Here is a 14,406-nt window from a genome sequence, read left to right on the forward strand (position 1 = left end):
GATCTATTATTTTCATCACAGAGTCAAAAAAGTCAATAAGATTTGTTTGGCATGATCTCCCACCAGTAAATCCATGCTGTTTTGGATCCTGTAAGTTGTTTGATTTAAGATATTCCACTACTCTTTCTTTTAATAGTTTTTCCATTACTTTCCCTACTACTGATGTAAGGCTTACTGGTCTGTAGTTACTTGCTTCTTCCTTGCTTCCACTTTTGTGCAGTGGAACTACATTTGCTCTTTTCCAGTCCTCTGGAATATCACCTGTATTTAGTGACTGGTTAAATAATTCTGTTAAAGGTGTAACCAGGACATCTTTTAGCTCTTTGAGTATCCTTGGGTGTATTCCATCTGGTCCCATTGATTTATCCACTTTTAGTTTTGAAAGTTCTGTTAGGACCTTCTCCTCTGTAAATGTATTTTCATCTACCTTATTTTTATGAATGTCCTTGCAATTTAACTGTGGCCCCATCCCTTCTTCTGTAGTAAATACTGAGCAAAAATAATTATTTAGGTGATCTGCTATTGCCTTGTCTCCCTCCACCAAATGCCCACTCTCTGTCTTAAGTCTTATTATTCCTCCATTTGATTTTCTCCTTTCACTTACCAGGGAGAATGAGGGAGAGGGAAATGCCTGAATCACTCAAAGTGCTCTGTGATGGTTGCTGTGTATCCCAGAAGGGACACACAGGCTTCTAACGATCAGCTGGATAATCCTTTATGCTGCCACATGTAGGTCGCTTCTCTCTGCACTGTACAGTGTATGGGTCAGAGGCTCAGGCCAGGGGGTCGCACTGTGCTACCCTTGTTCTGGCTCCCATCAGTACGCAGATAATACTCAAATCTACCGATCCTCCCCTGATTTGTCCCTATCTGTACTGGGCCGTGTCACTGAATGCCTATTTGCCATTTCATCTTGGATGACATCTCGCCACCTCAAACTTAATATTTTAAAGACAGAGTTAATTATATTTCCACCGGCCAACAGTAGGTACCAACCTGATATCTCTATCACGGTTGAAAACTCGACAATCTACCCTACCCCACAAACTCGCTGCCTAGGTGTCATCATTGACTCTGATCTGTCCTTTGTTCCCCACATTCAATCTGTCTCAAGATCATGTTACATGCATCTAAAAAACATATCCAAAATACGACCATACCTTACACAAGACAATGCTAAAACTCTAATCTATGCTCTCATTATCTCCCGCATTGATATTTGCAACAGTCTCCTAACTGGTCTTCCCAAAACGAGACTCTCACCACTACAATCCATTCTGAATGCAGTGGCGAGGCTAATCTTCCTCGCTAGATGTTCATCGTCTGCAGATCCACTCCATCAGTCCCTCAATTGGTTACCTGTATTCTACCGTATTCAATATAAAATACTTTTACTCACACACAAGGCCATTAACCAAACTACACCAACGTACATCACTTCGCTTATCTCAGAATATCTCCCAACCCGACCTCTTCGCTTTTCACAAGATCTGCGTCTCTCATCCACACTCATTACTCACTCCCACTCACGATTGCAGGACTTTCATCGGGCTGCACCCACTCTGTGGAATGCCCTACCATGTACAATAAGACCCTCCTCTAGTCTCCAAACCTTCAAGCGTTCCCTGAAAACTCACCTCTTCAGGCAAGCGTATCAAATTCCAGAACCGCCCACATAACTTTCATAAACCTTCCTATCAAATTGCATCCACTCTGCACGGTCCACACATATCCTCACATGTCTTCTCATCCTTCCTCTCGACCCCGGTTCATCATTGCTGTAGGACCATATCGTACAGCCCACCAAGAACCTTTGCAATCTGGTGGACAATTATGCAATAGATAGCACCTATCCTTCTGTATCCATGCCTATTTCCCTATAGATTGTAAGCTTGCGAGCAGGGCCTTCCTACCTCTATGACTGTTTGTTATTACCCAGTTTTGTTATATCATTGTTTTGTTATATCGTTGTTATTTCCAATTGTAAAGCGCAATGGACTGATCAGGCTTACCGGCTTGCCGCAACCACCACTATTGCTGGCGCATTCAGTCTTCATGTTGCTGCCTGTTCGCCAGGTGTAACCAGCTCTAGGACCCGGTGGCCAAAAGTCCTGGAAGTCTCTTTCCCCCCTGATGGCGGCCCTGAAGGATTGACTGCACATAGTGACGTCTCTCTTTTTCTCTCTTTTTGTACTCCTGTGATACCCCTGGCTATGACAGGAGTCAATGGACGTTGCAATATACTGTAAATGGCTGCTACTAGGTGGAACTGTAACAGGCCAAAACAGAGACAAGCACATGCACAGTTGAGACCACGAGATGCCAAGGAGCGGAGTGCAGAGTGGGGTCAAATGCAATAGGTATGCTATGTGAGACAAGAGATTGGGCAAAGTATTATTGCAGAAGTGGGGAGGTTGACAGACCTCACTGAGTACCCAGTGATGACGTGCTGAGTGACAGCTGTAAAAATGCCAGCTGAGACAGACATTGAGTCGGACACCATAGGCAAATGAAGTGGGTGGGGGATGGTTTCCGGTTGCACAGAAACCCCCCTCCTCTTTTCAAGTGGCTCAAATTATGACAATAATACCAATAGTATATAATACGATTGCTAGAGCTGCCAACACATCATGCAGTTTAAAGGACAAAGAAGAGTTGGAACATATGCCCAGTTTGCTGTGTGTGTGTGTATCTGAGTCCTCAATCAGTGCTCTGGACCAGAGAGTAGCTACCAGGAAGAAGAGGCAGGAGCCTTACCATGAGGTGGGAGAATGTGTGCTTAGAAAATACAGTTCTGTCTCCTACTGGTTCTATTATGTTTGTGTATTTATTTATTATGGTATGTTTAACCTTTCCTGACCATTTATTAATATTATTTAAATGTATTTGATACAGCCTATACTATAGACCATCTATAGTGTTAAATATTAATACTGTATGTAATACAGTATCCAGTGTTTAAATAAATGTCCAGAGTTATTACTAGGTTCTTCTGCCACTCCCACCCTTGCTCCAATGTTCCCCAGAGTGGGAGATTGTGGACTGTATTTGGAAAACCCCTCTAGAAATCCTGCGTTTGCCACTGGACACAGTGTGTTAATACTGGGAGCTGTAGCTGAGATCCGTGGAGGCTGTGAGTAACTAAATAAGCTGTAAAAGGGAGATGTCTATACTGAGCTGTAAAGCTACTGATAATTGTTTAAAAGTAATCAAGAAATGTCCATTTAGTGGTTTTTCAGGTTTCAGTTTAAAAATGGATTTATTGATTCATCCCTCATGAAAAAAAAATTGTATACATTCCAGAGTGTCACAGTTACACCATTCTTACTATGCACAGTACATCCTTATTTCCAAAGTAAAAAGCAAATATTGCCTTCACAATTTCAGCCATAGATTGTAGCATTTAAGGCATATTATGAAAAATAAAAATATGTGTAATAAAATAATAAACCCAGTAATAGTAATAAAATAAAGCACAAAAAAAGCAACTAAAATAGTCTTTTGCATACATCTGTGTTAGAATTTTTAATAATCACAGCTTAGTTGATCATGGTCAGATTAGTTCTGTGAGCTCCAATCAGTCTCCTGGTAACCAGTCAGCTGTGTAGACTATTGTAGGTCTCATTGTGCTGGGCTTCGTTATGACTCCTAATTGCTGAAGATGGAGTTGGCTCTGACTGGTGCTGGTTTGATGTTTCAGCCTTTATAGTGAGTCTCCCTGGATATTCTGTTGTGGATTGTAATCAGTCTGATCCTGTTTTGTCTTGATGCATACTTGGATTTATGCTGTGAACTTCTCAGCAAAGTTCACCTGCCTTTATCATTTGGAAAGCCTGTTACCTGATGATATTTCTCTATGGTGAACGTGGAGTCTGTGAAAGATCTGCTAAGTATCTTACTACAGTGATCTGAGTTGTGCTTATTGAAAAGAACTGTGTGGTATTTAGTTATGAATGCTGAAAACCTGGATCTGCTTATCAATTCATATATCTACTGTGGAATTTACTTGTGCTATTGGAGAGAACTATGCAATATTTACCAATGTACAAAAAGTTATGTTACTTCTCATCAATTTTCTGTTCTGGAAGAGACTTGTATTATTTGAAGGAATTGTCCAGCAAAACATTTATTAGTGCTATTTGGAAATCTGGTGAGCATGCTCTTCAGTGAAGATTGCCCATGCTATACTGAATATCTGCAGGATCTTTTTTTTATAGTTTTAGTCGGGGCAAAGCCAGTACTTTGTGGTCCCCATTGCAACATTTTAAAAGAGACCCTGCACAAATTCTTCTACAGAGACAGCTCTTCAGCAGTTGTTCATTTTATGCCCCATAATAGTGCTCTAGTTCATTTTCTGAACCACAGTAGTACCTTAGTTAATGTTATACCTCATAGTAGTATCCTAGTTTATTTTATCAAACATAGCAGTGCCCTAGTTCACATTATGTCACATTGTACGGCTGCCAGTACACATTATGTAACACAGTACCCCCAATTATGGGGACACTATGTATATGACATACAGTGTCCCCAGTTCATACTATTCCACAGTACAGTGCCCCAGTTCATAGTATTTAACATTATAATGCCCTCCAGTTCATTGTATACATTACAATGAGCAGGTCCAGGGGCATGACTAGATATATTGTAGGCCCCAAATAAACTTTGTAAGGGCCCATATGTATCTACCAATGGTTAAAGATGTATTTAACACATATAACATTAACAGGGAAGGTGGCCCCTCTCAGCTCTGGGCCACATAGCAGCTGCACTCCCTGTACCTATGGTAGTTACACCCTTGGTTTTAGTAGTCTCTGAGGTGTTCTTTTCCCATTAAATATATGTCTGTGATCTTGAGCTTACACTGCTTGAAGGTGAAGTCCAGGCGGCCGCCAAGAACCAGAGAAATACAGTCGTTCTAGGATAGGGGACTGTTATAGATGAAGTACTTTGCAAATGGGTTCTGTAAGCTCAAGATCACAGTAGGCACTCACCAGGTCGGATTAAGCTATGGAGGGTGTGGAGGTGGGGGCGAAACCTGATACTCCTGTGCCTCTGCCTGTACTGCATACTGTCCTGTTCACATTCTGGCTTGCCTTACTCTGCTGCTGCACAAAAAGGAGAGCTAGTGATGCCAGTGTGTGTCAGCCAGGGGACTCCTGACAGCCTGGGGCTCTGGGTGCAGTATCCCCTGCTCCCCCCCCCCCCTTCCTTAATGTGGCTATGGCATATAGAGCAATGTGCAATGCATATCATGGTTATGACAGCTTCAGCAGGCAGTATATACAAGAATATAGACAAAACATTAGACAAGCGCTGTCCTAAATCTTGAAAATAGAATACAATATTGGTGTCTGTTTGATGTATAATATAATCATTTTATTCTATGTTGTAAATACAACATAAATTGAAAACACTGATTAATTATATAACCCTTTCAGACTTAATTCAAAATCCTGGGTTTTTGCATGTGAACGCACATCAACCTGGGATTTACGTGTGTCCGAAAGGAAACAAACCAAGACTAAGTTCAGGGTCACTGACCCTGCTCCTTTCCGTGGTTGAGCTGAGACCTGGGAAATTTCTGGCTTGCTAGACCCGGCAATTTCCCAGGTCTGATGTCTGAAAGGGGTATAAGAGTAAAAGGATATATAAAATATAGGGGGAATTCAATTAGCTGTGATAATCTGTTCTCACTGTAAAAATGGGGCTTTTAATGTGACTCTAGATAAGTCACTCAGTTGCCCGTGATAAATAACCAGCAATAATGCTCTTTAATTTTACCACAAATTTCATTCCACCACGTCTGAGCAGGTGACAAGCTTGGAGAATATTTCTATTTTAAGGAAACAAATGTCAAGATTTGGGGCCTGATTCAGGTTTGATTGCAAATTCTACTAAGTAGCGGTATTTACAATCCATGAGATCGCATGCTGGGGGCCGCCCATCACAGGGCAGAAGCCTCCCCCCCCTTTTATCGAGCAGAAATTCTGATCACATTGCAATTTCTGCTTGATAACAGAAATGAAGGTTGCCTCTTGCCGGCGCAGCTTAGCTGCGCCCACAGGAGGCCCGCTGCCATCTTTCCGACGTCACGCAGCTGCCGCGATCATGCCCCCGTTTGCGTCCCCACACCCCCTGTTTTTAGGCCACGCCCCACAATGCTCCGTCTGCACCTGGGAAATGGAGCATTACCATCCCCCACACCTCGTGAACGCCTCTCCGATCTGTGATCCAACCTGAGTTAGCCCCTTGGTCCAGAGCCGCTGAGACTTCCCCCTGAATGACTAATTAGGCACTTGGAAGTTTTTAATTATTTTTAATTGGCCAATAATGACATGTCATTTTGGGGTTAAAATATGCAAAATGATGGACACAAGATATGGGACAGGTATATTGGGTGCTTTATGATTGCGACAAATGTTTTTAGGCTTGCAGGTTGGAGTAATCTTTTTTTGGAAGTTTTTTGAAAGTGGCTTGAAATGACCAAAATATATAATTATACCCATTTGTATGTACCCCCAATTTAATCTGAGCACTTATTTTTCTGAAAAACACTTGATTTATATAATTTTTTTTACTGTCTTAGGAAATGCATATAACATCCATTTGATACGATTAAAATACCCCCCAAATTTTTTATTACGACCATTATAAGACTTCTGTACTGTTTTCCTATATTAGTTTGGCTGTTTTTGGGGTACAGGAAGAGTTCCCCATTTTTTCTCCTAAACTTTTCTCTGGTTTGGATGGCAAGAATTATCGCAAGTATCGTGTTATTTTGCAAGTTTGCAATTGAATAGGGGGATTCGCAGGAGTGCTCAAACCCGCAAAAAAACAAAATTTTTTTGCTCTAATTTTCTGGAGATGTCCACGAAAACTCAAATCCCCCCATAGTCTTAAGCACGCTTAAGCTAATGGTAAAGTACGTGGCAAATGATCCAATATCTGTAACAATGATACTCATATTATTGCACAGAAACCATACCAGTAGTGGAGGAATTGTCAAGTGTCAACCAATATTTACATATTAAAATTAACCATATTACCGTCCAAATTTATATAGAAGGGTTGTAAGAAAATGGGAAAATCAATTCTCTGATGGATGATCCGAGGTTTACAGTACATGGATGTTACAAGGTTTATAAAATATACTTGATAAGTGCTACCTGAGGTAGTACTTATTAAGTACATTATCTAAAACTATAGGTAGCAGCTGATTGGTTGCCATGGGCAACTTATCCACTAGCACACTTCTCCACTCTTTTCACTGCTTCATACATTTCTCCCTCTGGGGTCTGTGTACTAAGCCTTGGAGAGAGATAAAGTGGACGGAGATAAAAGGGTCTATTCATGAAGCAGTGAAAAGAGTGGAGAAGTGAGTCAGTGGGGAAGTTGCCCATGGCAACCAATCAGCATTGAGGTAACATTTATCAAGTGCATTCTATAACAATATAAGTAGCAGCTGATTGGTTGCCAAATTCTCTACTAACTCACTTCTCCACTCTTTTCACTGCTTCATGAATAGACCTCAAAGTACCAGCCAATCAGCTCCTAACTGCCATGTTACAGGCTTTGTTTGAAAAATGATAGCTAGGAGCTGGTTGGTTAGTCCTTTATCCTCTCTCCAATGCTTAGTACATAGACCCCTCTTCTTTCTGTTTCTGCACTCCATTAACCTCATACTGTAGTCTTTGTTTATGAGTTCAGTAGCCTGGTCATAACCCGTGGTGTGAATTTTGTATGTTTTCCTTGTGCTTGCGTGGTTTTCTGCAGGTGGTCCGGTTTCTTCCACACTCCAAAAACATACTGGTAAGGTACTTGGGTTCTGACACAATTATCCTAGTGTATACAGGACATGTGTACATGTGATAGGGAAATAATAATAATAATAATAATAATAATAATAATAATCTATCTACAGATAACACAACATTCCTAACATTTAGTTATCTGGATCAAAAACATCACAACTCTAGAACTAGACATCTTTCAGATACCACTTGGCCACACTTTGAATGACCTGATACACTGAATTTTGCCTTACTACCTCACAAGTTTTGCAGAAAGGATATGAAGGCCCTCTCCCTGATCTTGCACGGTACTGAGATCTCCAGTTGAAATACCTCCTATATTTCTCATCATCCTTGTCTAGCATGAGAAGGTACTCTGCCAGCTCCTTGGGACTTGAGAAATCATCAACATGAATAAAGGCATCTCCAGGGACAAAACGCTCATAGTTCTTGCGAGATGTCCCCAACACCACTGGTACTGCCCATTGTCCAAATGCATTTGACCAGAGTTTCTCAGTGATGTAATCCTTGTATATCGAATTCTCAAAGGCCAAATAGAATTTGTACTTAGATATAGTTGTATGGAAATTGTCCCAGCTCAGTTTCATGTGTCTGGCCCCATAAACATCAATGGGAATGTGTTTCTTTAGCTCCTCATAATAAGCGATGCGACGGACTCCAGGGTACCATTTGCTAACTACCCAGGACACTAGTTTGGATTTTGTAGGAATTGTGAAGCTTTGACGCTCTTTTAATGTCTCAATGCCACCATATGGGACGAATATATCTGAATCCTTACGGAATGTCATAGTCAAGTTGAACAAATTATCCAGCATGTCCAAGTTTTTAATGATCAGTGGGGGCTCCAAATTGTACCACACCCAAAGTTGGAAATGAGGTCTTGGCTGTTGCGGCAGTGACTTTTTGTCATACATAATGTCCGCATGATGTAAGATGACTGCATCAGCCGCACTATAAAGACTTCTATCTACTGACAGCTTGCACCCGCTTATCCCATAGTCTTTGTAGCACCTGTCTAATGGAGACACATACCCCCAAGGCCATTTCCAAATCAGAACAAGAGTCTCCTTCTCTTCTTTTGCTGGGTAAGTTGTCGCTCTCACTGTTGTCATGTTTTGTGTAGTCAACTGTTCCTGTGGCTTTGAGAACCTTGGTGTGGTTTGTGAACGCTGCCATGCGAAGGACAGAAGGAACAAAATAAAAAATGGGACAGGTATGAATAGATACTTTTTGTTCATCTTTTGTCTGCAAAAAAGGAGAGACAGTTTTATTTTATATTTTCAAAGTCCATGGCTACAATGGAAATAAGTAAACATTTTGCAAGCTGGCTATTTATTAAAGTTCATCTATCCTCTACTACAAGTAATGCAACAAGAGGCTTGTTATGGGCAAAAAAGTTATGGTAAAATGGGAAAACAGCTGTATCTATGTGTTTCATTAAAGTGTGTCAGAAAACGAGTTTTGTGGTAAGAACTTACCTTTGTTAAAACTCTTTCTGCGAGGTACACTGGGCTCCACAAGGATTGGACAATGGGGTGTAGAGTAGGATCTTGATCCGAGGCACCAACAGGCTCAAAGCTTTGACTGTTCCCAGAATGCACAGCGCCACCTCCTATATCACCCCGCCTCCCAGCACAGGAGCTCAGTTTTTAGTTAACCAGCACAATGCAGTAGCCGGAAAAGAGACGACAACTGTTAGTAGCCACATACACCACACTCTCACGACAAGAGAAGTGTCAGCGGCTAATGCCATACCAACCCAAAGAAGCTAAGTGCATCAGGGTGGACGCCTTGTGTAGCCCAGTGTACCTCGCAGAAAGAGTTTTAACAAAGGTAAGTTCTTACCATAAAACTCGTTTTCTGCTGCGGGGTACACTGGGCTCCACAAGGATTGGACAATGGGGATGTCCTAAAGCAGTTCCTTATGGAAGGGGATGCACTGTAGCGGGCACAAGAACCCGGCGTCCAAAGGAAGCACCCTGGGAAGCGGCAGTATCGAAGGCATAGAACCTTATGAACGTGTTCCCGACAGACCACGTAGCCGCCTTGCACAATTGTTCAAGGGTCGCACCACGTTGGGCCGCCCAAGAAGGTCCAACAGACCGAGTAGAATGGGCCTTAATGTGAACAGAAGCAGAGAGACCAGCCTTCACATAAGCATGTGCAATCGCCATTCTAATCCATCTGGCCAGGGTCTGCTTGTGAGCAGGCCAGCCACGTTTGTGAAATCCAAACAAAACAAAGAGAGAATAAGATTTTCGGATAGAAGCAGTTCTCTTCACATAGATACTGTTAGGTTCCTGGTGCTCAGAACAAGGGAGATGTTGCGTAGTGAGTCCTGAGCACCAGAACGTGACGCTGAAATAAGGTGTGGTGTGGAAATAGCCCCTAGCACCCTACCTCCATTGTTTCACCCGTGTGGTCAGTTCACGCCTGAGTGACTATGGTTTCTTGGGCCCACGGCAGCCGCGTTTGAAGGGCGGATTAGGTCTGCCCAACTCCGATGCCCCCAGGTCTTAGATTGAGACAAGGCGTGAACCGAGACAGGATAATAACAAGGGGACCTCTAGCTAAAGTAAACAGAAGGCTAGGGGCTACTAACAACCCTAAAACTAAATATATGTGCGGCCCACCGCCAAAGGAAAAGAACAACCAAGGAAATGCTGTCCACTCGCCGACACAATACTGTTGTGTACCGGCGGTGACAGCATAAGCAGAAACCTCTGCAAAACACCAGTAACAAATTATAACCAAAAAATACTGCGGCCTAGGCCGACAGACGCGGCAAAGCCGCTACTCACGGAACCGGTACAAATACTGGCAAACGGACTGGAACCCCCAAAGTAGCCGACACAGACTCTCAGAATCGGAGGACAGGCAGAATCCCAAACGACAGACCGGTGGACACCAAGAAGCCAGACACTCGCCCAGGCACAGACAAAGCCACAGGACTCCTGGACAGGAACGCTTCACGGCAGGACACAGGATCAGACACTGGAATCGACACTCAGGAACCGACACTCAGGAACCGACACTTAAAGCAGCTAGGCAGATACTACTAGACAGGAGCTCAGGAACTGGCAGAGACTAGCTCAGAACTCAAGAACTCTGGAACTCAGGAAATATCACCAGCGTCTGTGAATTGCACTGAGCCAGAATATAACAGAGAGTCTTAATTAATTATGTCGTGCAGCTGCCCTGCTGCACAACTGAGAGGTGCAATCAACAGACAGGTGAGGCTGAACACATGGTACAAGCTGCAATCACACAGACTCACCACCGGCAGCAAACAAGAGTCTTCTCAAACCAGAGCAACGGGAAATCCTGGCCTGCAAGACAACTATAAACATAGAATAGGAATGAACCACTACCTGTGGTTCATAACAGTACCCTCTCCTTAAGGGTGAGCTCCGAACACCCCATGACACCCACGGGGAACATAAACAGAAGTATTAACATAAAATAAATAACCAAAATGCAAAACAGGAATGAGCCACAGCCGTGGCTCATAACATTACCCCCCCCTTGAGGAGGGGTCAAAGGACCCCAAAATTCAGGTTATCCAAAACAAGGTATACATTAATAAACCTGACACTGGAATAAACAAAGATAAGAAACAGAAACAAGCTGTGGCAACAGCTTGTAACGGTGCCCCCCTCTTGACGGTGGCCACTGGACACAAGACAAGGAAAAAAAAAAATCTTTTTTTTTTTATATCTCAAGGCAAGAGTCAATAATATTTATTTTTCTTCTTTTTACCCTGTGCTTGCTTGGCGACACCAGGAAAGGAAGAAACCTCTGGCTCAAAAAATTCTTCAAAACATATAGGTCGAGCAATCAGATGCTTCTTCCGTCTCCTACCAGAGTGCCCCGGCATATAAGAAACCTCATCAGTTTCGGAATCTGAGAACAGACCATAGATTGGTTCCATTCCCCTAGGTACCGAAACTTTTGAAGATTTCCTGTAGGGAGAAAACAGGAAAGCACATCCAGTAGCAATGGTAATAGGCTGTGATCTTTGTGCCGAGTTTACAGTATATGGTGGACTCTCAGCATATAAGACGGGTGACCTAGAGGAACCTGAACCAATTTCTTTGGAACCATATCTCTTAATAACTGCATCACTGAATGCCGGGGGATCCTGAAGAATGGGATCTTCAGCTTTCATTAGGCTGGTCGCCCACTCAAAAGGCTCTCCTCTAAAGGAATATATCAGATAGAGCACTAGGTTCTCTGAAGTGATGCCCAGAAATGGTCTAGACAACAAAATGGTGTAATAGTGTTTGTAAAGCGCCAGAAATTGGACTAAGTCCCCATCAAAGATTATAGATGTTGAGATATCAACAGAGTCAGGATCTGCTTCCTTCCCATCTGACTGACTAGAGTGCTTTGCTAGGACCTGGTCACTATTGACCTTACTCGAGGCTGAGACTTTCTGAACCCCACCTGGGGCAGTGACTTTCTGAACCCCACCCGGGGCAGTGACTATCTGAACCCCACCCGGGGCAGTGACTATCTGAACCCCACCCGGGGCAGTGACCTTCTGAACCCCACCCGGGGCAGTGACTTTCTGAACCCCACCCGGGGCAGTGGCCTTCGGGAACCCCGCTGGGGCAGTGGCCTTCGGGAACCCCGCTGGGGCAGTGGCCTTCGGGAACCCCGCTGGGGTCAGCACCTCGGATTCTTTTACTGGGACCGGGCCGTCGGCCTCCCTTTCTGGGGCCGAGCCGTCGGCCTCCCTCTCTGAGTTGATAATTATCGAAACTTCTCCCGGGACTATGACTTCCGGGACTTTTGCTGAAGCTATAACCTTCAGAACCTCCACTAACGCTATGCCTCTTAAGTTCTTTCCTGGGGAAGCGACCTCTAGACCCTTCTTTGGGGCTGCGTCTCTCGAGACCCCACTTGGGGATATTACTTCAAAGATCCCTTCTGGGGTTTTGCTTCTCGAGTTCCCTTCTAGAACTATGGTTTTAGACACCTTCTCTGGAGTTGCGCTTTTCAAGTCTCTACCTGGGGTAACAGCTTCTGAGACCCCTTCTGGTATTGACACCTGAGCTATAATATTTGATGTCCCTCTATAACCTAGAGCATCGGGTACTGCTCCAGGACTCTGGGCATCGGGTACCACTCCAGGACCCTGGGCACTGGGTACCGTTCCAGGACCCTGGGCACTGGGTACCACTCCAGGACCCTGGGCACTGGGTACCGCTCCAGGACCCTGGGCACCGGATACCGCTCCAGGACCCTGGGCATTGGGCACCACTCCAGGACCCTGGGCATTGGGCACCACTCCAGGACCCTGGGCATCGGGCACCACTCCAGGACCCTGGGCATCGGGCACCACTCCAGGACCCTGGGCATCGGGCACCACTCCAGGACCCTGGGCATCGGGCACCACTCCAGGACCCTGGGCATCGGGCACCACTCCAGGACCCTGGGCATCGGGCACCACTCCAGGGGCTTGCAACTCTGCTTCAACAGGAAAATCAAAGGGGAGAGAAACATTCTCCTTTGGTTCCTGAATCTATAATGGGGCTCCCTAGCCCAAGGACCCCAATTATAGGACAGAGTGCTTTTTAGTGTGGGTTGTGTGACAAGTACCTCTGCCACAGTAGAGACAGGAGTAGGTCTTGTATCCTGACTAAACTTGGCCAGTGGGCAGGACTTGTCGCCACACTTTGGCTTGCACAACTCACAGGTCTGCAGATAGTGGCCTAAACCCCCACAATATAGGCATAAATCTAAGTTTCTGCGATGCAGACGCTCCTCTTCTGAGAGCCTGGGCCGCAGAAAACTTTCAAACTTTTTCTCTCTAATTATACCTGAGGATTCACTTGTCACCATACTGTGAGCAAGAGTCTCTTTATAGGATGAACTCTCAACAACTTCTGGCAAAATAAGCAAAATTTTGGTCAGAAGGTTTTGCAGTTGCTTTAAGGATTGCTGCAAAACTTCCAGCCGATCTGGTTTCAAAGCACTGAAAGCAGAGTTCAGGGCTGAGAGAGATTCTTGCAGGGCTTGCATAGTAGGCATAGGAGGATTTCAAACTAGACAAGACAAGACTAGACACAATTCTAGACACGATTCTAAGACAAGATTCTAGACAAGATTCTTAGACAAGATTCTTAGACAAGATTCCAGACATGATTCTAAGACAAGATTCTAAGACAAGATTCTAAGACAAGATTCTAGACAAGATTCTAAACAAGACAAGACTGGACTGGATTTTTAAACTAGACAAGACTAGACTGGACTGGATTTTTAAACACCGGACTGGATTCTGCACACTGAATTCTAGACAGGACTGGATTCTAAACACCGGACTGGATTCTGCACACTGAATTCTAGACAGGACTGGATTCTAGACAAGACACTGGACCAAAAAAGAAAAAACTACTATTTAGCTTTGTTTCTTTTTTGTTGTATGGCTGGTGATAATGTTAGGTTCCTGGTGCTCAGAACAAGGGAGATGTTGCGTAGTGAGTCCTGAGCACCAGAACGTGACGCAGAAATAAGGTGTGGTGTGGAAATAGCCCCTAGCACCCTACCTCCATTGTTTCACCCGTGTGGTCAGTTCACGCCTGAGTGA

The 14,406-nt window shown here is 44.0% G+C and overlaps 1 protein-coding gene across 1 annotated transcript; it reads right to left on the reverse strand.

The window, feature by feature from the left end:
• Positions 1-7,959: 7,959 nt before the first annotated feature.
• On the reverse strand, positions 7,960-9,017 carry LOC134947893 (3-galactosyl-N-acetylglucosaminide 4-alpha-L-fucosyltransferase FUT3-like). The gene has a single exon (XM_063935725.1). It carries the CDS (start codon positions 8,924-8,926, stop codon positions 7,982-7,984), a length of 945 nt encoding a protein of 314 aa, XP_063791795.1. The 5' UTR covers positions 8,927-9,017; the 3' UTR covers positions 7,960-7,981.
• Positions 9,018-14,406: the final 5,389 nt, after the last annotated feature.

This window comes from Pseudophryne corroboree, chromosome 8 (genome assembly GCF_028390025.1).
Source record: "Pseudophryne corroboree isolate aPseCor3 chromosome 8, aPseCor3.hap2, whole genome shotgun sequence".
NCBI lineage: Eukaryota > Metazoa > Chordata > Amphibia > Anura > Myobatrachidae > Pseudophryne > Pseudophryne corroboree.

Excerpts from the sequence above, each read along its gene's own strand:
- LOC134947893 (XM_063935725.1), bottom strand. The coding sequence starts at position 8,926 with ATGACAACAGTGAGAGCGACAACTTACCCAGCAAAAGAAGAGAAGGAG.